This window comes from Electrona antarctica, assembly GCF_951216825.1.
Source record: "Electrona antarctica genome assembly, chromosome: 15".
In the NCBI taxonomy this organism is placed as follows: Eukaryota; Metazoa; Chordata; class Actinopteri; order Myctophiformes; family Myctophidae; genus Electrona; species Electrona antarctica.
The window spans coordinates 27,101,189-27,124,010 of NC_136796.1; the positions used below are offsets into that span (position 1 = coordinate 27,101,189).

Sequence of the window (22,822 nt, forward strand, 5' to 3'; positions counted from 1 at the left end):
GCAAAGTTAAGCAAAGTTACTATATTTAACCAGGGTAACTGGACTAAGCATCAGATACTTGTTTACAGCCAGGCCTTGCTCATAGAACATTTCATGGTAGTGGTTCAATGCCTTGCTCAAGGGCACTTCAGCGGTGGTAATTTTAACGTGCCGGTCCGGGGATACGAACTGGCGACCTTCCGGTATCAAGACCGCTCCGCAAACCGTTCGGCCACCGCTGCCACAGCAGTGTCTAACAGTGTTGAACACTTCAAATGGCCATATGTTGGTGACCATTGATCTGATCAACGCATATCAGTATAGGACTAATTTGATTTGCCTTTTTTCCCCCCTGTACATTTTTTTTTGCTTAAAAGGGGCATTCCACTCATTTTCAACATTTTGCTATGTCATTAATATACCTTAGAGCTGTGGTGTGGACATAATTAAAAAAAGTCCCCCCATTCTGTGTTTCCTAGAACTGGAGATCTGAAAAAAATCATTAACATGGTGAAACACATCTTGATGATGTCATCAAGATGTGTTTCACCATGTTAATGATTTTTGTAATACTTAGTTCTAGGAAACACAGAATGGGGGGACTTTTTTATTATGTCCACACAACAGCTCTAAGGTATATTAATGACATAGTAAAATGTTGAAAATGAGTGGAATTCCCCTTTAATAACTTACTGCAAAATTCCACAGTCACTTGTTGAATTTGCACTTTAAGACTTACAAGTATGGTACTGGTAATTAATTAGGATTCCAGAAGACTGATTAAAAGGTTTCATAAAGTGTACTTCACAGCATTGTTTGTTAAATCACACCCTGCCTATGTTTACTCTGTGAGGAGGACCAGCAGCACTGGTGTGTGTGGGTATACATCTATAATAAGACATGAACTTGATGGAATGCTTTCAGATTAAACATGTGTAGAGTGAATACAAAGATTTATGTGATGAAGTAAATTGTTTAGCCAGGCATATATACAGAAATGTCTTTTCTGCTCAGTAAAATCAACCAGATTCTAAACCCAACACTAGTTCTGAATGAGTGTAAAATGACAAAGAACAAACAAAATGCAACTGTATGGAGAAACACTGTTTAAGTTTTATTTGGTACTGCTGGTCCTCCAGTCAACTATTAAGTTAACACAGCCCTTTAACGCACACCTACAACCAAACACCCTTTTCCTTAGTTCTAGGTGGGCATGTTTACATGCACACAATTAGATTATAATACAATACTCCAACATCATGATAGTCTGATTACCAACTTCCACGGTGGCATGATTATGGATTCTAATTAAAACGTGACAAGTGGTGAAGACAACAAATAATTGTGAATTTCATCCTGAGTAAACTAACCCATCAAAGGTGGTTCATTAGGAAAAAATAAAATAAATCATCGTAATCTTATTGTTCACAGTAACTGAAGTATTGTGTGCATGTAAACATCCAGTGATGCGAAATGTAGCACAGGCCGAGAATTGGTCAGCGTTCTCCTGAACACACCGTTCCACTGTTACAGTAAGTTGAAAAAGATATATGTAGACTATTAAAATTGAATTTCACATTTCAATTTGTCAAATGACTCAAAAGGCCAACTAGCAGAATGACAGCCCACAGTACACGTGTAGGGCATCACAAACAGACTTTGAAAGAAATGCTGCCATATTTACAAGCCACAGGATACAAAAATAAAGTTTCTTAAAAAAAAAGAAAAAAAAAGACATTCACATCCAAAATGATGAAAATGTCTTTTTCCTGTTTATTTACTTAATATTTATATATTTTTTACAAAATAAAAAACATATGAAACCAAAAATCAAAACAAAAAAAGCTAACAAGTCTGCGAGGATTTGAGAAGGGAAAGGGGGCATCAAACAAACAAGGACTACAGTACTTGTGTTTATATATATAGTATATATATATGTACAAGACAAGTTTATCCATTTAAATTCTTTTTTAAATGCACGGTACAAAAAAAAATGTCACTGACAGAAAAACCCCAAAACAAAACAGTACAATTCTGTCCGTCTGAAATCACTGCTTCCATTATAAGTGGAGGACAAGGGAGGGGCCTTGTGTAGAGGGAGGGAGGGGGGGGGGGGGGGGTACTTAGAAAAACAAAGTCACTCATACGCATTGTTAGAAGGCAGACGGGGTGTGTTTAGGTCTTGTTCACTCTCACCATCTCTTCCAGAATTGGTGGGAAATTATGTATTAACATTTATATTCCAGATATTGTACATTATCAAGTTAATGGAAAATAATTTTGTACACTTCTACGTCTTATGTGATAAGACAAAAAACAGCACACACAGCCTCCCGAGTGTACAACCACGTGCTCAGGCACACAAAACACCCACCAACAAATACATTCTCCTCACATTCCAAGCCAGCACACGCACTTACACACACACAAACTCAGACTCGCAGACATGCACACATACATATAATATTCTATATTTGGTAAAAAATAAACTTCACTGCCAATTGGGAGAATGACCTTTGAAGCTTAAAACAATGTCTAAAAGAAATCTGAAAAACAAAAGAAAAATGGGTTGGATATTGTGTGTTGAGGGTATTATCATATACAGTAAGTGGGGACTTGAGTGTGAAAAAACAAACCTGGCCTGCCACCCCCGCCCTACCTTCAGATATTTCTTAGTTTGTCCTCATAAAAAAAAAGTGAAAAGGGTATCAACCAAAAAGCAAACATTCATTCTTTTAGAAAACATCTCTATGTTACACACATCTGAAATTAAGGGGGGTTTGAACATGATACAAATTTCCCAACACTCAATATTTCAGCTCTTTTAACGGTGCATCACTACTACAACCATAAAACCATTTAGCTCCAGCTCCCCTCTCTCAAGACTGCCCATGACCCTCCTGCACGTCCCAGTGCCACCTCTGGCAGGGGGACGGGAAAGAACTGCAGGTGTTATGAGCCGAGAGCATGGAGGGAATCTCTATATCAGAGAGCGAGAGACAGAGAAAAAGGAAGAGAGAGAAAATGACACAGAGACCATTTGTGGGGTGGGCTGGGAAGTATGGGCCCCCTTTGTGGCCCCAGTTTCTGTCAAGACTTGGAACACCAAGGGGCCCAGACAGTGGATGCTAGTTGGTCCCCCAGCTATAGCTGTTATATGCAGTCTTGTTGATCTGAGACTTCTGTTGAATGGAGGCGTTCTGGCTGCGCTGTCCAGTGCCGCTCTGTGGGTAGAGAGGATCGTAAGCATTTCATCCCATTCATTGTGGATTTCTGTGTCAACTATAAAAACAATTGGGAAATTCCGGCCGATACAGTTTATTTAACAATTTGACCGATATTCATTCACTCTTTTAATGCCAAGGAAACAAATCTTCATTCTATTGTTAGTATTGCTGCCCTTCTTCATACCATGTTTTTTTCCGCCTTGTTTATGTTGAATTTGCTAAAACAATTTTTGGAAAAAACTAAAAACAAACATGATATGCCCAGTCACCATGCTGCACCTGTGATGTTCCTTTTTACTGACAGAATTTCAATAAGCAACTGAAAAACACCTTATTTCAATGGTAGTGGATGGAGAGAAAGGATTTTTGTTCAACCACGAAACGGCAACCAATGGGTGCAAAGAGGGGCACAGCCATGGGCGGGACTTGACAAAGGGTGAACTAGATAAAGTGCCCCACGGGGCACAGGTCTCCACCAGGCCAGGTCAGGTTGTGGCCTCCTGGTGGCGCTATAATAGGCCAATGTGAAAAGGGTGCCATTTCTTCTTACGCCTTGGATGGCAATTGGACGGTTTGAGGAATTTTGTTCCAAAAATGTTCCACCTGTTGATGGCGCTATAACAGGCCAATGTAAAAAGGGTGGGATATATTCCTCAGCCTAGTAGGAAAGTCTGTGAAAGACTTCACGGAAATTGCACACTGCGTTCATGATTTGAGGCTTTTTGTTCAAAACGGGCCAATCCTGCAAACTTTGAAAGCCAATCTTAGCCAATTAGGATGGAATATGAAATATCGGACGTCTTGAAGACATGACTATAGTCAAAGTCATACGATTAGCCACACACGTTACCGCAGGGACATTTGTTCTCCGCATTTGACCCATCTCTTGGAGCGGTGAGCTGCAGCGTGCGCCGCGCTCGGGAATCATTAGTTGATTTGACCCCCAACCCCAATCCAACCCATTGATGCTGAGTGCCAAGCAGGGAGGCATTACAGTCTTTGGTATGACCCGGCTGGGGATCGAACCTCCGACCTCCCAGTTTCAGGGCGGACACTAACCACAAGGCCACTGTCTGGTGAGATAGAGATACTGTGTAACATCAAAGCAATATCAAAAACCTCCTGGTATATAACAGGCTATAACAGGCCGCTCTGGAAAATTTGGGGCAGAGGTTCATCGTTGGCATCCAGGGAGTGTGTGCGCAAAATTTGGCATCGACCGGGTTAACGGTGCCGGATATTAGCTGGTCGGAGTGCAAAACATACTCTCTCCCCATGCCTTCGGCCTGGTGGAGACAATTATATTGACCAATAACCGGTGCATCCGATTCGCCATGTGTCAGTCGCCATGACTGACACATTTCCTGTTGACAGACAAGAAAATAAACCGTAAAATGTTTCAGAATCATCTACCTGTCCATCCTGTTGAAGGTGGTGGTGCAGGATTTGAGAGTGAGGCTGCTGATGCGGTGCCAGGATGTGCATGAATGGAGCCGGGGCGTAGCCAGCGGCAGCAGGGGGGTTGATGGGTCCACCACTGCCCAGGGCCGAGGGCAGGCTGAAGGATGCTGCCGGTGTACCAGCATGGAAACCCTGCTTCTCAAACGGCTGCAGAAACAAAAACATTTACTAAATAGACTGCACTCGGTAGAGTACAATATCAAATCCCCTAAGAAGATATGCGAACTGAATACTCGTGAGACAAGTGTCTGGCGACAGTGGATAATAATGGATTCTTACGCCAAAAGTGAAACTTGACACACTTGTGTTAAAAGCAATTTCCAAATGAAGACTCCATGCCTTATTCTTTCAAACTTCACTACCATTTCACAATCAGAACAGTCCTGTCACCTGTCAGTGACTTGTTATACTGACCTGAGTCTTTGTGTAAACAGACCCTGAAATGTCTGGTACCCCTGTGTTGCTTGATGTCACAGAGACTCCTGAAGGGGACACAGAGGAGACAAACTTAACCTGATAAATCTGGAAGCCAATCGTTTTTCACTGGCTGAATGCCCATAGGAAAAATCCTATGGGCATTCAGCCAGTGATTCAGCAACATGATCACTGCCCAAGGGAATATTCTCTCATTTGAATTAGTGTTGCTGTAGTCTCACGTGGCCAAACTGTTGCCTCCCACAATTTTCAAATGCTTCCAGCCGTAAGTCTGGAGCACGAAAGCTCTGTTGATGATGAAGCGGATACTCCACTTCCGTAAAATCTTTACACTTGCGAAAATGTATGTAAATATTATAGCTTGCTGCTTAGCAGAAATGGAAATTAAAAAAGAAAATGTAAAGACATTTGAAATTATATTTTTGTGAACGAAAATGAGATGCCAGCTTCCTGCCTTGAATTTCAGGAGTTGTAGTTCCAGAATCTATATAACATACAGAGATTGTGGAATAGTTGTCTGGCTACACAAGACTAGCATGGTTGCTACAACAAACTGCAGTCTGTCATACAAATAAGAGTTCAAAGGGAATTCTACAGTTTACAGTGTTTTCATGTCGCCATGTGTTTACCATGTTTGATGATTTTTACCAGAGTGAAAAAAGTCTTGATATAGCTATGCAACTAAAGTGTATAAATGAAACTTGTATATGATGTCCATCAACAGGTCTTGCAACAAGCCAAGGATGTGATAAAAGTTCCATTAATCCTGGGAAATAAAATGCAATAGATTAAAATAAGGTTTTGCATAATTCTTTCAGAATGAATACCAACCTAAAGATCCATTTTGGTGGAATTACCCTTTATGCATATAACAAAATAAAAGGAAGGGGTGAGGGGACAGGATGAGATGATGAAGAGGGTAAAGAAAAAAATTATTTGATCAAGTCCAGTCAGCCACAGTAGTCTGACGGTTACTGCTATAGTTGTTCCGACTCACAGATCGCCTGTATTGCCATGGAGCATGGTCCCAGAATAGGAGGACACTCAAAAACAGACATGTTTGGATATTTCAATGAGACTGAACACCTTGTTTCAAATACAAATCCCACGGTGCCAAGTTAAATGAAATTAGACAAAACTAATGTTCATAAACAGATGATTGATCGTTGAGTTAGGCAAAGTGAAAGCTTAGTCTTTCATAAAAGTCTGACACATTCATTCGAAATTGGTTATGGATTGCCACTGTCGCCATGTGGAGAGAGAGAACAATTTGTATTTCCTAAAAACGTGCTTTCTAAAATAGAGAAAGAGAACCATCTCCTTTCTTTTTGTCTCTGCTTGTCCAACATGGTGGCCCTTCCCTCAGACACTGGTATACCCAACCTCTAAACATTCCAAGACAGGCTTCTCTTCCATTCCAACAACAGAAACATGTAAACGGATGACCAAACCCTCATGCACATCTACAGCAGGCAACATTGTTTCGACTCAGATGCCACCTCAGACAAGCATTTGCCTCAATGTTCCAGACCAAGTCCATTCAGTTGAATAGTCACATAATCCTCAAGCAGTCCGTACAATCACCCTTTTGGAACACAGGATTGTGGGCAATTACAGTAATTTATTAGCATTATTTTTGTGCCTTTTTCACCTTGGGGGTGTGCGACCTACTTCATCCTCAGGATAGTGGGGTAGGTACCTCTGAGAACAGCAATGGGAACATTGGCGGAAAACAAGCAGCAGAGAGGGAAAAGCATGAACCACAGCTGCTCATCACCAGTTTGTAGCGAATAGGGAACCCTAACTTTCAACTCTCTATACTTGTGACACGTTGATTGTATACGTTTACCTTTGTTACTGTTCAAATCGCTCTGGATTAAAAATTGTGAAAAAGGCCAAGATGAACACCTATAGATGGATCAAAGTGCAGTGAGACCATAACTGCAACCACAATTGGGACAGGCATGGACCCAAAAGTAAAATGACTCCAAACCCACACCTGCGACATAAAATTAAACGAGAAACACTGGATATTTGTGTCACACATTACTAATCACAGATTGGACTCCAGCGATCACTTATATTACCAACACAACTGATCACAGCAGAATATACAAGGCGTGTCTACTGCAACCAAGACTATGACCTAGTATATTTGTATAAGGCCCTGGTGATGAGTAGCTCTGGAGCAAGGGAGCTTTAACACACAATGACAGGCTGGGCTTGGAAACAAAATGGAGGCAGGCTGCAGTAGACTGTCCAGCATACATACACACACACACACAGAGCAGCAGTTCTCGCTTCACATCAGCGATGAAGGAGCGGGGACGAAGAGGGAAAATAGGCGATTTTGAAGGACGGCTGATGACACAAGGAGGATGGGAGGTGGGTGGAATGGAAGTTTTATTTTTTTCTCTCTTTTCAGTTGGCGGCACTCACCGACTCCAGGCCCGGTGACAGAGCTGGCTGGCTTGTTTTGTGCGGAAGCAGCAGCGGCCACGGCAGAGCCGTATCCGCCCTTACAGAAATCCCCACTCCCCGAAGCCTGGCCCACATCCTCATAGCCTGCAACAATCAGACACACAGCCGCAGCCCACAGCGTTAGACACACCAGGCGGGGGGAGGGGGGCGGGAGGGAGGGCAGACTCTGCTCTTAATAGTCGCTTATTTCTAACCGTTGTGGAGCACCAGGTGGGTCAGGATCAGGTTACAGTCAGAATCGAAATCACAGCAAACTGAAATAATGCATGTGATTACATAAGATTCTGGTACCGTTTTTGTCCCAAGTGGTAAACGGCATCCACCTGGTACTGTATTATCTGCAAAACTATTTGAGCTAGGTCTGAGGGGACGGGGTGGACACGGGTAAGGGTCAGGCAGGGTGTGTACGTGTCCGCAATGGGGGCAGGGGTGGAGGCTGGGCGAGATGGCTGGTGAGCTTGGTGAGGGGGTGGTGGCGGTAGGTAATGGCAGAAAGCAGCAGACGGTGCAATTTTGTACAAATAAAAAAGGCACTGCGGTTTTGTAGGTGCACAAATTTCAACATGGTCTGAGAGTAAATTCTGTGTGAATGACAATAATGTACGAAAGTACAGAATCAACATTGGATGATGGGGGGCTTTACCCGGAGTAAGGTACATCAAGAAAAGGGTCACTGTGGATAAGTGTGAGCTGGCAGCACAGTGTGATGTTGAAGGGACAGTATTGGAGGGGACAGTGTTGAGTACTACAGTGTTGGGGGGGGGGGGGGGGGGGGGCAATGTTGAGTACAACAGTGTTGGGGGGGGCAATGTTGAGTACAACAGTGTTGGGGGGGACAATGTTGAGTACAACAGTGTTGGGAGGGGGCAATGTTGAGTACAACAGTGTTGAGGGGGGACAATGTTGAGTACTACAGTGTTGGGGGGGGGACAATCTTGAGTACTACAGTGCTGGAGGGGACAGTGTTGAGTACAACAGTGTTGGGGGACAATGTTGAGTACTACAGTGCTGGAGGGGACAGTGTTGAGTAAAACAGTGTTGGGGGGGACAATGTTGAGTACAACAGTGTTGAGGGGGGGGCAATGTTGAGTACAACAGTGTTGGGGGGGACAATGTTGAGTAATACAGTGCTGGAGGGGACAGTGTTGAGTACAACAGTGTTGGAGGGGACATTATTGAGGATGATGGGGCTGTAGCGGACAGTATCGAGTATGACAGTGAGTGTTGGAGATAGGGGGAGGGTGGATGGTGAAGCGTTTGAGGCCAACTCCTCTTGCTGAAATGAAGAAAGCAAGCAATGGAAGACAACAGAAGACCAACCACCCTAACCCCATCTGTTATATAAAGTGAGGTCGCCAGGCAACATTGTTGTACGTCCTGCTTTTTTCTCCTTCTGTTTATTTTCCAGTGGCAATCCTACAGACCAAGACCAGCCTAGGGAATTGTTGAAACACACAATTTTGCTTTTGCCCACATTCCTTGTACAGAGTTCCTTCTGTTCACAGGCAACAACAATGGCTGCACAAGATGCATATACTGTATATTAGCCATGGTCTGTCAGTGAAACTGGACAGAAATGAAAGCGAGCATTAACAGAAACCCATATCAACTTGCAAGCAGTTGCATTCTTAACTTTCAGAATCAGAGGCTCTAGAAGAGGTTTCAAAAGTTGAATCTGAACAACCTACAAACACATGCGGACAAGCATTTTGCTTACGTAGATATTAGTGATGTAAAAGAGAAAAGAAAAAAAAATCATTCAAGAGGTCGAAACACAAATCGGCAACAGTCAGTAATACTAAGCAGGTGTAAGTCAACTAAACGGGTATGACCACTGAAGGCATGCCGTTTCCGTGGAGAGCGCCTGGTGTTTTGCTCGGTGCCTCACCAGTGTTGTAGCCATGGGAACCGTAGCCACTGGCCTGTTGGAAGGGCGCGGCCGATGCGTTCACGCCAACATTCACGCCATGCTGCTTTGACGAGGTAGGAGCCACCTGAATGTAGAAGACAATATGAACAGGAAGTAGTTAAGAGCCTGATGATAGCTCCCCAGTCACAGGAAACACAAGTAGACCTGATTCGGCTGGTATACAACTCATAGCATACGGTATTTCCAATACAGGGAAAAAAATAAAAATAAAAATAAATGGCCAAACATTTCAACCAACAATAAATAAACTTGGTGACATTCCGTAGTGCTTCTTCCTCTCAGTTTAACAGGGCATTCCTCACCGGGAACACAGCAGGTCCGTACTGGAAGGTGTTGGGTAGGCCTGGCATGCCAGTGTAGTAGGGCAGGCTGGTGTAGCTGTACCCTGGGGGCAGGGCCGGGTTGAGGAACGGCTGCTGTGCGGTGTGGTGCGTCTGGGTCTGCTGTGTCTGGGCCAGTGTGGTGGCCGGAGCCGGAGATGATGCGTCACCACGGCCAAACTTTGACAGGTCACCTGTGGAAATAGGAAGATCTGACTGTGACAGACATTCTAAATATGCCCCCGAAATATTGTAGTGAGCAAATGGACTGTTACCACTTTCAATAATAATGATAATAGTCTTTATTGTCTCCACATCATACATTTTCTTTGTCATGGACACTTTTACAGAACATTAATAATTCTACTCGAGTTGGAAGCATTAAGACCCATTTGAACCCTCAATGGTTTCCTTAACGTAACGCAACATAATGTCATTGTAAAAGCTTCACGCGTTTAGATATTGCCATTTACAATGAGAAGCGGACGGGAGCTGGTGCCACTTGGACACGGACGTAACGTAGGACTACAAAATGACGTCGACTTAAATACCGATTTGTGTAAAGCCAAATTTATGCTCCGTTGCACACAGAAAACGTCAGAGATTAGTAGACCTGCAAGCTTGTAGATCGGCTATTCTCAGATCAAGACTTCATGGAGCGACAGAGCAGACTTAACTGTCCAAACTCTTGGTTTAGGAGGAGATTCCATTCATTGTATAGGATTACATCCTGGGGCAGAGCATTGCACTACATCTGCCAGACAGGGCTCCAGACTAACTTTTTCACAGGTAGCACTGGTGCCACCTACCTTTTCATTTGGTAGCGCCACCGCAAATTAGGTAGCCCAATTTTTTTCTTTATATAGCGTCATTAATACATGACCTTATCATGCCCCCACATCGGGCGCCATTTAGTTATGTAGTGATTTCCACCATTAAAGGTTTTAATCATAAAACCCCCTACAAAGGTCACCGTGTAAAAAACAGCAACCTACCTGGTTATACTGTAGAGTAGATGGTTTCAACCCAACAAGTCACTCAGTCAATACTTTTACAATATCTCCATTACCATTATCCAAATTAATTCCTAAAATTAATTAATATTTGTACATTTTGGAAAAAAAATAGCTCTTTTGCAATGTGAAATGCCACCGAATTCTTAATCAATTTACTTGTCTTCATGGCCCAACTTGTGAAAGCTGCATGCTTTTATTGTGAAGGCAAAAGTTTCTGAATGTTCTCAGTGCCTGCATATCTCTGCGTGCTGAAAATGGCTGATCTACAAGCTCACAGCGCGTCGCGGATGCAACGTTTTGTGAGCTTGTAGATCAGCTATTTTCAGCACGGAACACGTTGTACGACGAAGAATAAATCAGGCATCAGTGCGCTTCACTCACTGTGGAGTGAAATGTCTTTGGTTGGCCGATCGTATGGACACATACCTCCTCGATGGAAAAATAACCAGCTATTGGAAGCTATTTCTCGTGGCACATTATGTTTAATCAAACAACAACAAGTTTACCTCCTCACTCAGTGTTTGGGTCGGGATTCGGCTGTCTGCGTAGATGACTGCATTCAGTTACATGCGCGCTCCAGTGAAATTGTACAGCTGAGAAGTATTAGTTCATTTGTGTCGGATAACGGCCAAGCTACACCAGGCTTTTCTCGCACAAAACGTGCGCGTGTACCCTAAACGCGTGCGTTGAATTTAGGTCCAGTCCTATTTTTAAAAACGTGCGCGCGGGCCGCGCGTTTAGGGTAAACGCGCGAGAAAAGCCTGGTGTAGCTTGGCCGTAAGGGCTTATTGCCGTTGGTGGGTATTCGTGAACGATCGTTCTTTGAACGGGTTCAGGGACAACACTGGGCGTCAGGCGACCGTCCAATGTTTTTATCAATGGGACGGGCAGGCACTGCGGGATGTTTTTTTTTCTTCCTCCCTGCAAGTCGCACTGGTGCGACCTCGTTACATTTTAACTCGCACGTTGAGAAATTAAGTATCATATGCGACCTATTAAGTCACACGCTGGAGCCATGCTGCCAGAGCTTGGTTTGGTTTGTACGAATATCTCAACTGGTAGAATATTACACCACCATCTCTGCCGGGATTTGGATTTTGGCTTTGATTTGACCATAAGCCACTCCAACAACGTGTGCACGTCCATCAGGTGACACAGGCACAATCATCAACCTGATGGATGATACGTAATGTTACTTTTGGTTACGTAAAGCCCCGGGGCAGTCTGCCAGGTAATGAGCTCACCAGAATAAGGGTTGTTGGTCAGGCTGCCATCTCTGCCAGTCAGTGCCGTCGCAGGAGTTGCAAATGGAATGCTGTAGTAATCCTAACAGAGGACAAGTGGGAGGCGGGAGGGGAGAAAGTAATTTAATCATAGGAAAAAATATGTAATGAACTAAGATTTCTTATAATTAATGCAGTCAGTATGGCTACAATCATTCTATCCATAAATCAACAGCACCAGGCGATGGTGCATGTCTTATGTCTATAGTCATTAGACTAAACTCACCAGTGGTATTCTGGTCTGTAGCATCTGTAGGTCTTCATAGCCATACACCTGAGGCTGAGAGAGAGAGAGACAAGAGGTTACTTTAAGGTACCACTGCTACACAAATAAGACCTGAGATAACGGCATGCATGGGGATCAGAGCTGTCCAACTCCACTAGTTGGACTCTGGGGAATTATGCTTTGCAGAGCAATATGTCAAACAGCAAAATAATCCTAAAGTGAAGGTGTTTTTTATGTCGGTCTCGCCGAGTCTGTCTCAACATGCTGCAATAAAATTGTTTGTCCTGACTCGAGTAGTTAGGAAACACTGGATTAAACACTGGATTCATCAGAGTGAGTAATACTAGTCCATTTGTGTTACATCAAAAAGGTTAAATTATTTTCTAGAATCATTCAATACATGAATTCTATAGCCACTTCTAATCCTCACAATAATTTTAGGATCAAATGGAGGATAAACTAACATTGTAGAAGTGAGGTCCAGGAAAAGGTGCATGGTGTTGTGTTCGACTCACAGGGTAGGCGTGCAGTAGTCCCGGTGCCATGATGTACGGGTTGGGCAGCAGAGGGGGCACTCCAGGGGGAAGGTTCGGTGGTGCTTTCCCTGTATGCAGGAGTACAAAGAAGACAAAACATTATATTCTTTCAACTTCAACAAAGAAAAAGGTGCAGCAAATGAATGGTACAACTAGTCTCTAATGTCGGTGTCGACTAACAAGTACATTAAGACGACGTTTAGTATTTTGCCATTTTAGATCAATAAATCATGCGGATTGAATGATAACCTACCCTCCAACCTCCCTCAAATGTTGATCTGTGGGGCAGAAAATAATCATGCAAATAACATATCTAACCTGAGGACACTGCTGAACTGCGCAATGAGGCAGACGTGGAGTTTGACATGGCTGCCATGGCCATTTGGGGACCCATTGAGGCCGTGTTGAGGCCCATGGCCAAGGCGCTGGCAGCGATCAGACCCGAGGGGGCCAAGACGGTGGAGGAGCCCATGGACGAGGCTTGGTGTGCCCCAAGGGAGACCTGCACAACTGCCACGGCCGCTGACGAAGAGGAGGGTACCGACGAAGAGGATGAGATGGAGGGGAAGGAGGAGGGATGCAAGCTGGAGTCACCGTCTATGCCAGGGTGCTGCAAAGAGGATGTCGTTCAGACAAATTGTATTAGATGTCCATTAGGGGTCGAACGGATAAGTTATCCGTTATCTGATGCATCCGCTATCGCAGGAAATGCAGTTGTCAATGTTGCTTTTAAGAGATGGAGGCAAATATCCTCATCACACACACACAGATAAAATATGAGATGTTTTATTATTCAGGAGCCTGGAGTTAACATTATCCAATGAATTAATTCACCCTATGACAGCATTTCATCCAACCGTTTATACTGCAATCGTGAGCAGCAGATGGTAAATGGTAAATGCAAGCGACTTCATGCCTACACTCACCCTGAGGAGGTTCTTCCCTTTTTAACCACTTTCAGCCTGACATCGCCATTTAGGGCATGTCATTAGAGGCACAAATTTCCCCCTAAAACTTCGAAAATGTAACATTTTCAAAAAATAAAACAAATATAGCAGATCTACAACAAGCTCACAATGCATTGCATGTAAATCATCTATATTCACTATTCATAGTACGACGGTTAAGCCATGCGGTAAATGCCCCAACACATACTGAACATACACACATACAACCACTCACCACCAATAAGCCTGAACTAGATGATCGGCCTGAAGATTGAGAGAGGCTGTTCTGTTGTGTTGGGAGAGAACTATGGAAGGAAGACAGAATCGGAGCACTTAAGACCAATTCATACGTTGTGCACGACTGTCGCTCAACATAAATTACATATTTTCAACTGGAAAAAAGTGTTGATGCGAGTCATGCCTTTATTTAGTTTAATTTAGCTAAATAAAAATTTTGCTTTCTTATGTAACATACTGTTACAAAACCATGTACCTGTAACTGTAATAAGTCAGGTGGGTTTAATTTGATGTATAGAAAATAAATATCTGAATATGCTAGTGAATTGAAATTAAGTAAGACGGCGGTCTTACTTGTTATGCTGAGGTTGGGGGATGGTGCTTGAGGGCAGGTCTTCACTGTGCCCCAAAGCACTGAGGGACGCCTGATTGGATGTCATCAAAGAGGTGGGACTTGAGCCACTGTCCGTCAAAGCTCCCATGCTTGAGACTGATGCCGTAGTGACTGAATCAGAGGCCGACGCTGCAGAACCTGCTGCAGCTAAGAAGAAATCAAAGGTCATTTCTGTGATATAGTCCAAACCATAATGAGACTGAGAGACAAACTAAGAGGAAATAAAATGGATGCTTTCCAAGATATATTCCAATCCAGAGAAATACCTAATCCTACTCATTTTCACCAACAACTTTGTGCACATTTTAGATGCAAAACTAGGAAAAGTGCCCCTAGTCAGGCACAGGTCAGGTTGTGGCCGCCTGGTGGCACTATAATAGGCCAATGTGATTTTTAGACAGAATCTGGAGGAATAAAAATGTGTTTTTCAAAAGTCGGCCTCCTGGTGGCGCTACAACAGGCCGTTCTGGAAAATTTGGGGCAGAGGTTCATCGCAAAATTTGGCATTGACCGGGTTACCGGTGCCGGAGATTAGCTGGTAACGGACGGACGGACTCACACACACACACACACGGACAGAGTGCAAAACATACTCTCTCCCCATGACAACAAAGTCACATTTTAGGAAATTACTTTCATGCCTATTATGGGCACTTCATAATAGGCATTCCACAAAAATAGCCAATTTACATTAAGCTCACAATGCGGTGCAATGTTGAGCTTGTAGATCGGCTATTTTGGCCAAGAGACTTGATGTAGACTGTAGAGGGAAAAGAGGAAGTGTATAGTATATATTCAAGTGGTTAATGGAAATAAAGCACATTAAGACACTCACCTTCCACAGATTGCACCATCTGCATTGAACTGAAACCATTCTGTAAAAACAAAAACAAGGTGAAATCACTAGTTTCCATTGAAACATGCAACAGGGAAATGTGTAGACCTGGTGCAGCCTAAACGTTGTTATACCTTTGAACCCGGGAGCTACGTCTGTGTCTCATTAGTTGTTGTTATACATGTAGCAACATAACATCGTCTTTTTTTACATTTTTAATGAGAATTTTAAGGTTTTCAGAAACCCTATGTTATGTTTTAGAAGGCGCTATTAGAATCAGCCTCAGGTCTAAATGGATTAAGGGAGTGTGGGGCTTCATGCACGATTGCACGCAGCATTGCAACTCTGTGAGGCCAAAAACCTCTCGTGCTTTATAATGGCCCTGACCCAGTAAAAATAAGACATTGTGAAGCATAGTGGACTGAGTGAACCAAATATATATCTCTCACACACACACACACACACACACACACACACACACACACACACACACACACGCACACACGCACGCACGCATCCGCCTGGGTGACGACATACTGCTGGGCGAGTGCTGGAGCTTTGGCATGGGGGTCAGATCAAAATATGGAATGAATTCTGTACTGGCCATATATGGAGCGTGTCTTGAGTGTACAGGGTTTGACGAGGTCTGGCCATATATGGAGCGTGTCTTGAATGTACAGGGTTTGATGAGGTCAAATCAACATATGGAATGTCAGAACAGGTCAGCTCCATATATGGATCTAAGGGTGGCAGCGGGGGCAGTGTCTTGAGTGTACAGGGTTTGATGAGGGCACAGGTAGGGCCGGGCCTGTTCAGATCTCTAGTTTTCGCCGGCTGCCGGGCGCGGCTGCACTAATAACTTTGGGGCGGGCCCGTCTAGGAGTTTGAATGGACAAGTCAATCAGTCAAAGGGGAGACATCGAATAGGAAGGACCTAGACAGTCACCCTTTTAGCATTATAGTATAACTGTACCCGAGTACTGTACGTTTTGCAAACTGTTAATAACATTCAATCAATCAAAATCACATCCATAAAGACTATGACCTCACCTTGGGCTGCATGTCCTTCTGAGGGGAGGATGAGGCTGAGGGAGGATAGCGTCTGGTCTGGGAGGTTCTCTGATCGTACAGGTCCATCTGGCTGGGGTTGGGGAGAGCAGCAGTCGACTCACTGGAGGTTGTAACAGTATAATGAACAATGGGTGCAAAAAGTTACGTCCCAAAAGAGTTCTTTCTGGCTTCATTAGTTCCAGCACACTGATAAAGATAGTCATTTAGAGGTTACTACACAAATAAATTAAACAAAAGCTATCATTATTGCTTCTATCATATCAGTTACTATTGAGACTATTACTGAGACTGTAATAAACTGTGGTGTTTCACCTCAAACTGAAATATTGTTGTCTTACACAACCTCTCAATTTAATTATACCCGATGGGTTGTGCCCTTTATTAGTGGTACAAACCTGCTAGGACTGCTGTACATGGTGTTCTGAAGCTGGTTGGCTGGCACGGTGGTGGAGTCATATTCTGGCAACGCTGGTTCCGACCCAAACTGCAGCGCACCAAACTGGAAATTGAGGCCAGAGATGTCTGATGAGCCTGGCATCTCTACTGCCATTGCTGGAATCTGTAGACATTAGATGGAAAAGGATATTACCATCTCTTTTCAGCAGTGTTTCTGACATTGTTTATTAAAGAAGCAATGTGGCACCATCAACACTACCACATTAGAGACAAATAAAAAGCTGGGGATAAAATGCATACAGATGCAATAAAGAACTAATGTCCTCCCTGACAAGCATGGCTAGTTTTGGCTACATGTATAACAGTGGGCTTAATGAGAAGTAAGCTCAGATGGAAGCTGCCAGAGCAAGTCAACATCACAGCCTAAAAAGATTATACAAGCCAGATGTTTGCATTGGGTTTACAAACAATGTAAAATGACATTGTTTAGATGTCATGTAGGGATTCACCGGCCACATATCGGTATCGGCCGATATTTGCCATTATCGGTAAATAAGAATAATTTCCATATCGGTGCATGCCTACATTTTACAGTTACTTTCTGCCAGTATTTCATTTCCTGATTCTGTCACCAGTCAACATCAGTTGAGCATTTGCTTATCTGCTAATAAGTTAAGACAAAGACACCCAAGCTCAAGTGAAGTGGACACTGCAACCAGCATGCATTTCTGCCAATTCCCATTTTCTCCCTATGCCATGTAAAGAATATTTTAACGCCATCAGGAAAAACATTTGAATACAAAGTGGTGACGATACCTTTGTAGTAATGGAGGTCCTCTTCTTCTGCTGTTTTAGTTTGTGCTGCTGTAGTGGTAGGGGGCTGGAGCCCTGCGTGTCCGACGGACCCGGCGACACTTGCTGACCCAAAGTAGGGACCGCCACCATTTTGGGGAGGGACGAGGCAGGTGGAGGGGCTACGTGGTGTGAGGTGGACGTCTGTTGGGGCAAAGATGAAGGTGGAGGCAGGCCCTTGTCCTGCAGGAAAGCGTCCAACATGGACGAGGTGGAGGTGGTGGACTGGTAGGGCTGGCGCTTGGTGAAGGGAGTGTGGACCGCAGACTCTGGCTGAGTCTTCATATCTGCATGGAAAAATAAGAAAAAACCCAGCTCAAACATTGTGATTGCAAACAGGCAGAATTACCCATGGCAAAGTTGGATGAAGCTCCGTCTTTGTGTTACAAGTATTCATTTTATTTTAATTTTGGACTAAGTTGTGGGTTTTGTATTGCTTCCTGTATGTCCACATCTGGTGCTGCTTTGTTTCGTTTTTTAAGGAAATAAATCTTAATATGGCTCTACTTCCTATCTTCCATGTATGTTTGTTGCTCCATTAATGTTTCCTGATGAAATATGTGAATAATAGTTTTGAGAATACCATGTGGTAAAGAAAACTCAAACATATGTTCCTGATGAAGGTGCAAGTTAAATGTTTTGTGAAAAAGAAGGCACTGGAGCAGCTCAGACAATTTAGGCCCTTAGTCTGCCTGTCCCTCTCAGGCAAGTATTCCTCTATACCTGCCTTGTTTTCACTGTTTCTCCTCCCTCTTTTTTTATACTTTTGTATAGCCTATGTGCAATTTCTCTCTCGTTAACTAGCTGCAGATTAGGCAAAATGTTTAGCGCTGTGCAGGCAGGTGGAATTAACGAGCTATTAACGAGCAATTATCTGACATTCAGCGGTGTTGCGCACTGGCGAATATATTCAATCTCCAAAGTCAAACTCATAAGTTCACAATGCATCATGCCGCCCCTCGTTGTGAGCTTTAAGATATGCAAACTATGAATCTCATGCTTATGTATACATTACTTTGTAGCCTACTTCTGGCAGAAGAGGGTAGTTATGAGAATATAGGCCTATGTAAAAATCATTAAAATTGTAATGATTTGTAATGAAAAGAAAGAAAAACATAAGCTACAGTTAATTATGCCCAGTAGCCTATACTGAATGATTATGCCACAATGCCACATATGCATTTACATGCCGTGCATAATATAGCCTACACTACACGCAGCTTTCTCTGGGTTCCGGAGCACCCCGTCGCTCTCACGTGGACTACATGCATAATTAACATAACCGCAATGTGAACGATCAAAACTTATACCGTTTACAAACAGCCCGAGCCGTGTGTGGGGGTCCCCGGAACTTCCAGACCCACAGGAACGCACCCAGGGTGCCGGGGCCTGTTCCGACAAGCCACCCGCATCCAAAACGGTTTGTGTCTGTGTGTTAGGCTGCGCAACAGTTACACTTGGTGGTGAAAACCAACCAAACTCTATTTTTGTGCTGGGACGGACCCAGCCACGGACTAGGCAAGGCAATGCACCACTCAGAATTATATGTGCTCTCACCATACTGCCCCAGTGTCGAGGGGCTTGTATCCCACGAAGACGGAGTTGTGTTGGGAGGCCCAGTTTGTGAGTGCTGGGCAGCCAGCTGGGCCAGTGCCTGGGCTGTTTTGTACTGCTCCAAGAACTGGGAGCCAGTGGTGGTCCCTGTGCTACCTCCTTTAGGGTCTCCCACATCCCCAAAGCCCTTGCTCAGCATGCCAACCTGCAACGATAGTTATACATAGAATTGTTTTTTAGTGGGATAATGTGGTGGGTTTCAAGCACATGCTGACTTGGACGAGTTTCTGCCGGCCTGTTATGTTGCTGGTCATGTTATCTTGCATTTCTGTCTCTACCGTCAACAGATTATATGAGAGGTGCATTCCAAGGGAACATTTGATTTTCTATGATTATGTGGTATTTGGACGGTGTATGTAGGATTATTGAAAATTGGGGTTAGCTAATTATTTCAAAACAACTCAGCTTATCACTCACCGTTCTTCAGGCATGGAAGTGACATTGGGAATTACTGTTCAATTCTAATGGTTGAAAAAAAATTGTCTCACCCAAATGCAAGCCGATTTTGCAGACTGGCTAGTACAAAAAACGAAAACATAATTTCAGGGAGGGCTGAATTAAGTAAATTTAGTAGATTTCCATTGTTGTAAACTTCCCCAGGAGGAAATTGTACAGCCAGTATAAGTTTTATTGGAAAGCACCACAGTTCCGTTTGATCTACATGAAGGGTTTTCTTTCCTTTGTATTTTTTTTTAAAAGGAAAAATTGGATCGTCGTCACCATAAACACCCATTCTATCTGTTTCTTTCAATCGCCTGTATCTCCTATTCCTGGTCCCGGATGGCATTTTTGGTCAAAACAAGGTTTATTCCATGTTGGGAGCAGACGCTGTGAAGCATTCCACTGCACTCGGTTAGCTCCGTTTGATACACAGGATCTGACCACGCATCGTCCAACTTCCTAGTTTATGATCAACACCGGAAGTCTGGAAATGTGTATAAGAGCTGAACTGGGAAAAATGCTGGCGTGAATTATATCACTTTGTCAATAAATGCTTGACAATCAGACTTTTCATAAAGTACAAAACGAGATGATCACCTTCCCAGCGGAGAAGGGGACCCAGCACTGCTCAAAGGGTGAAAAAAACATAAAGACGTAAACATATCTGCCCGCCCCTATCCAATCAGAAGCCTTCCCAGCCCCAAAGGGCTGCGGAATGAAATAATGGAATTTAAAAGTATCGTCCATGTAAACACTCAATCGGAATGACCATTTCCCATGTAAAATCGTAGCAAAAACATTACTTCCGAATTATTTTATTCTGAAGTTTTTATTCTGAATACACTTTCTGCATGTAACCAATGACTTGGCTATAATAACCTCTAAATGTGTAAAAGCATATACATGCACATACATAATATAGGTCATTACACCAGTAACAAATAAGAGTACAACTCCAATTGCAGCGGAGGGCAAAACAATAGTATACAGACAGAGGAGAGCCAGAGCTGAAATGCATATTCAATCCACTACACAGGCTTCCACTGTAGCTTACCATGCTGTGCTGGGTATAAGGAGTGCTAGAGGGTGCCTGAGAGAGAGCTTACCATGCTGTGCTGGGTATAAGGAGTGCTAGAGGGTGCCTGAGAGAGAGCTTACCATGCTGTGCTGGGTATAAGGAGTGCTAGAGGGTGCCTGAGAGACACTGTAGCTTACCATGCTGTGCTGGGTATAAGGAGTGCTAGAGGGTGCCTGAGAGAGCGGCATCCCTCCACTACACAGGCTTACACTGTAGCTTACCATGCTGTGCTGGGTATAAGGAGTGCTAGAGGGTGCCTGAGAGAGCTTTACACTGTAGCTTACCATGCTGTGCTGGGTATAAGGAGTGCTAGAGGGTGCCTGAGAGAGAGCTTACCATGCTGTGCTGGGTATAAGGAGTGCTAGAGGGTGCCTGAGAGAGCGGCACCCCTTGCTTGGAATTGCTGAAGACCAGTGACTGGGGCAATGAGGGGGGCTGGGAGGTTTCCATGGGGGCATTCTCTGGCTCTGAAGAGGACGACGGGGGAGTCTTGCCCAACAGCACTGCCAGGTCAATCCTGTGGGAGGGGGCAGAGATCAAGGTCAGAACAAGGTGTAACGAGGTACTAACTAAACCACTCTCTCAATGTGTGGTCCCCAGCTACATGACTGATAGTAACAAAACCGACCCTTAAGAGTCTGTAACTTCAAAAGCGTTTATAGACAAAGTTAAAATAACACTTGGGGATTTTACTGTGTATATTGGTGTCGCAGAGGAAAGTAAATCAAATGGGGGTCTGTGGTCAATGCATACCAAACTGGGGGTTCTTGAAATTAAAAAAATGTTTTGCATAAGTCACTCCTGGTGGCGCTATAAAGAGCAGATATGAAAAATACAGGGCAAAGGTTTGCTTGGCCTCTAGGGAGTGTGCATACAAAGGTTTACACAGATGGGGTAGTTCTAGGTAAAAACACGAATAGGCCACTTATAGTGCCCCCAATGAGGTGGATTTGAAAATTGTCAGGTGGCATTTCTTCCTCGGCCTAGTGGGAATGTGCTTGCAAAATGTCAGAGAAATCGCAATCCGATTTTCGGCATTTTGTTCAAAACGGCGCACTGATGCGAATTTTGGAAGCCAATCTTTGAAAGCCAAAAACTTTGAAAGACCTGTTTCGTTTAATGGCTATAGAGACTGTGTACCAATTTGCGTGATGTTTGGAATTTGGGTGCTGTGCTGTGCCAATGGGCTCTATGCAGCCAACACTTCCGCCTTCAGTTTGGGCCGCCAGAACGCTTCCGGTCGGCAGCTACTCATTCACTGTGAACGTACGGTTGTGATTTTGTAGGAATAAAGTTCAGTTCTTTAAACACTATTTCAGTTGATAATGTGATGGCATAGTTTTTCAGTTTGTATTATTTGTGGAAGACCCACAGGAACGCACCCAGGGTCGCTTGAGAATCGCGGCAGCTACTTGAGAATAGCAGATCTACAAGCTCACAATGTGTCGTTGTGAGCTTGTAGATCAGATATTTTCCAAAATAGTTTGTTTTGTACAAATAAAAAATAAAAACCTGGCCCAAAACATTTTTCAGATGGGGGTCCTTCATGACAATGTTTGAGCATAATCACAGGTTTAAACAACATTAGGAAACAATCCTAAATAAGAAACTACACTTTAGAAACAAGCCCAAAAAAACACAACCTGCAACTACTGTCAATATTATCAAGCAATTTTACTGAAAAACAAGACCAAAGTCGCTTATAACAAGCGGACATGGCAACACCAGTAACAACTCAATGAAGAAGACGTTTCTAAGTCATGTCATCATGTCAACATCGCAACACAAATAATACAAACTATGAAAAACCATGCCATCACATTATCAAATGAAATAGTGTTGAACTGAACTTTATTCCTACAAAATCACGACCGCACGGTCACAGTGAATGAGTAGCTGCCGACCGGAAGCGTTCCGGCGGCCCAAACTGAACGCGGAAGTGTTGGCTGCATAGAGCCCATTATGCCTCGTCTCAGTCTGTTGCGTTATCTTTTCTGGTCAATGTGCCAGTATGTGCTTGCACTGTTTAGTGTTTACTATAAAATGTATAGGTTTTGATAATC

General features: G+C 43.6%; 1 protein-coding gene across 9 annotated transcripts in view; it reads right to left on the reverse strand.

Annotated features, from left to right (window-relative positions):
• Positions 1 to 1,070: 1,070 nt before the first annotated feature.
• The window catches only part of ubap2l (ubiquitin associated protein 2-like), a 36,200-nt gene continuing 14,448 nt past the window's right edge, over positions 1,071 to 22,822 (reverse strand). For 5 of the 9 annotated variants that reach the window (XM_079523025.1, XM_079523029.1, XM_079523028.1 and 2 more), the window contains 18 exons: positions 21,096 to 21,276; positions 19,184 to 19,385; positions 17,591 to 17,913; positions 16,774 to 16,937; positions 16,358 to 16,478; positions 15,308 to 15,347; positions 14,433 to 14,619; positions 14,077 to 14,146; positions 13,213 to 13,504; positions 12,874 to 12,962; positions 12,359 to 12,412; positions 12,094 to 12,175; positions 9,816 to 10,027; positions 9,472 to 9,577; positions 7,542 to 7,667; positions 5,082 to 5,149; positions 4,620 to 4,814; positions 1,071 to 3,203 (listed from right to left, as the gene is read on the reverse strand). In XM_079523025.1, the coding sequence (XP_079379151.1) occupies positions 3,108 to 3,203; positions 4,620 to 4,814; positions 5,082 to 5,149; positions 7,542 to 7,667; positions 9,472 to 9,577; positions 9,816 to 10,027; positions 12,094 to 12,175; positions 12,359 to 12,412; positions 12,874 to 12,962; positions 13,213 to 13,504; positions 14,077 to 14,146; positions 14,433 to 14,619; positions 15,308 to 15,347; positions 16,358 to 16,478; positions 16,774 to 16,937; positions 17,591 to 17,913; positions 19,184 to 19,385; positions 21,096 to 21,276 (2,608 nt within the window). In that variant the 3' untranslated portion in view covers positions 1,071 to 3,107. The remainder of the gene's footprint in view (positions 3,204 to 4,619; positions 4,815 to 5,081; positions 5,150 to 7,541; positions 7,668 to 9,471; positions 9,578 to 9,815; positions 10,028 to 12,093; positions 12,176 to 12,358; positions 12,413 to 12,873; positions 12,963 to 13,212; positions 13,505 to 14,076; positions 14,147 to 14,432; positions 14,620 to 15,307; positions 15,348 to 16,357; positions 16,479 to 16,773; positions 16,938 to 17,590; positions 17,914 to 19,183; positions 19,386 to 21,095; positions 21,277 to 22,822) is intronic. The other 4 variants (XM_079523030.1, XM_079523027.1, XM_079523032.1 and 1 more) reach the window with 2 other exon arrangements.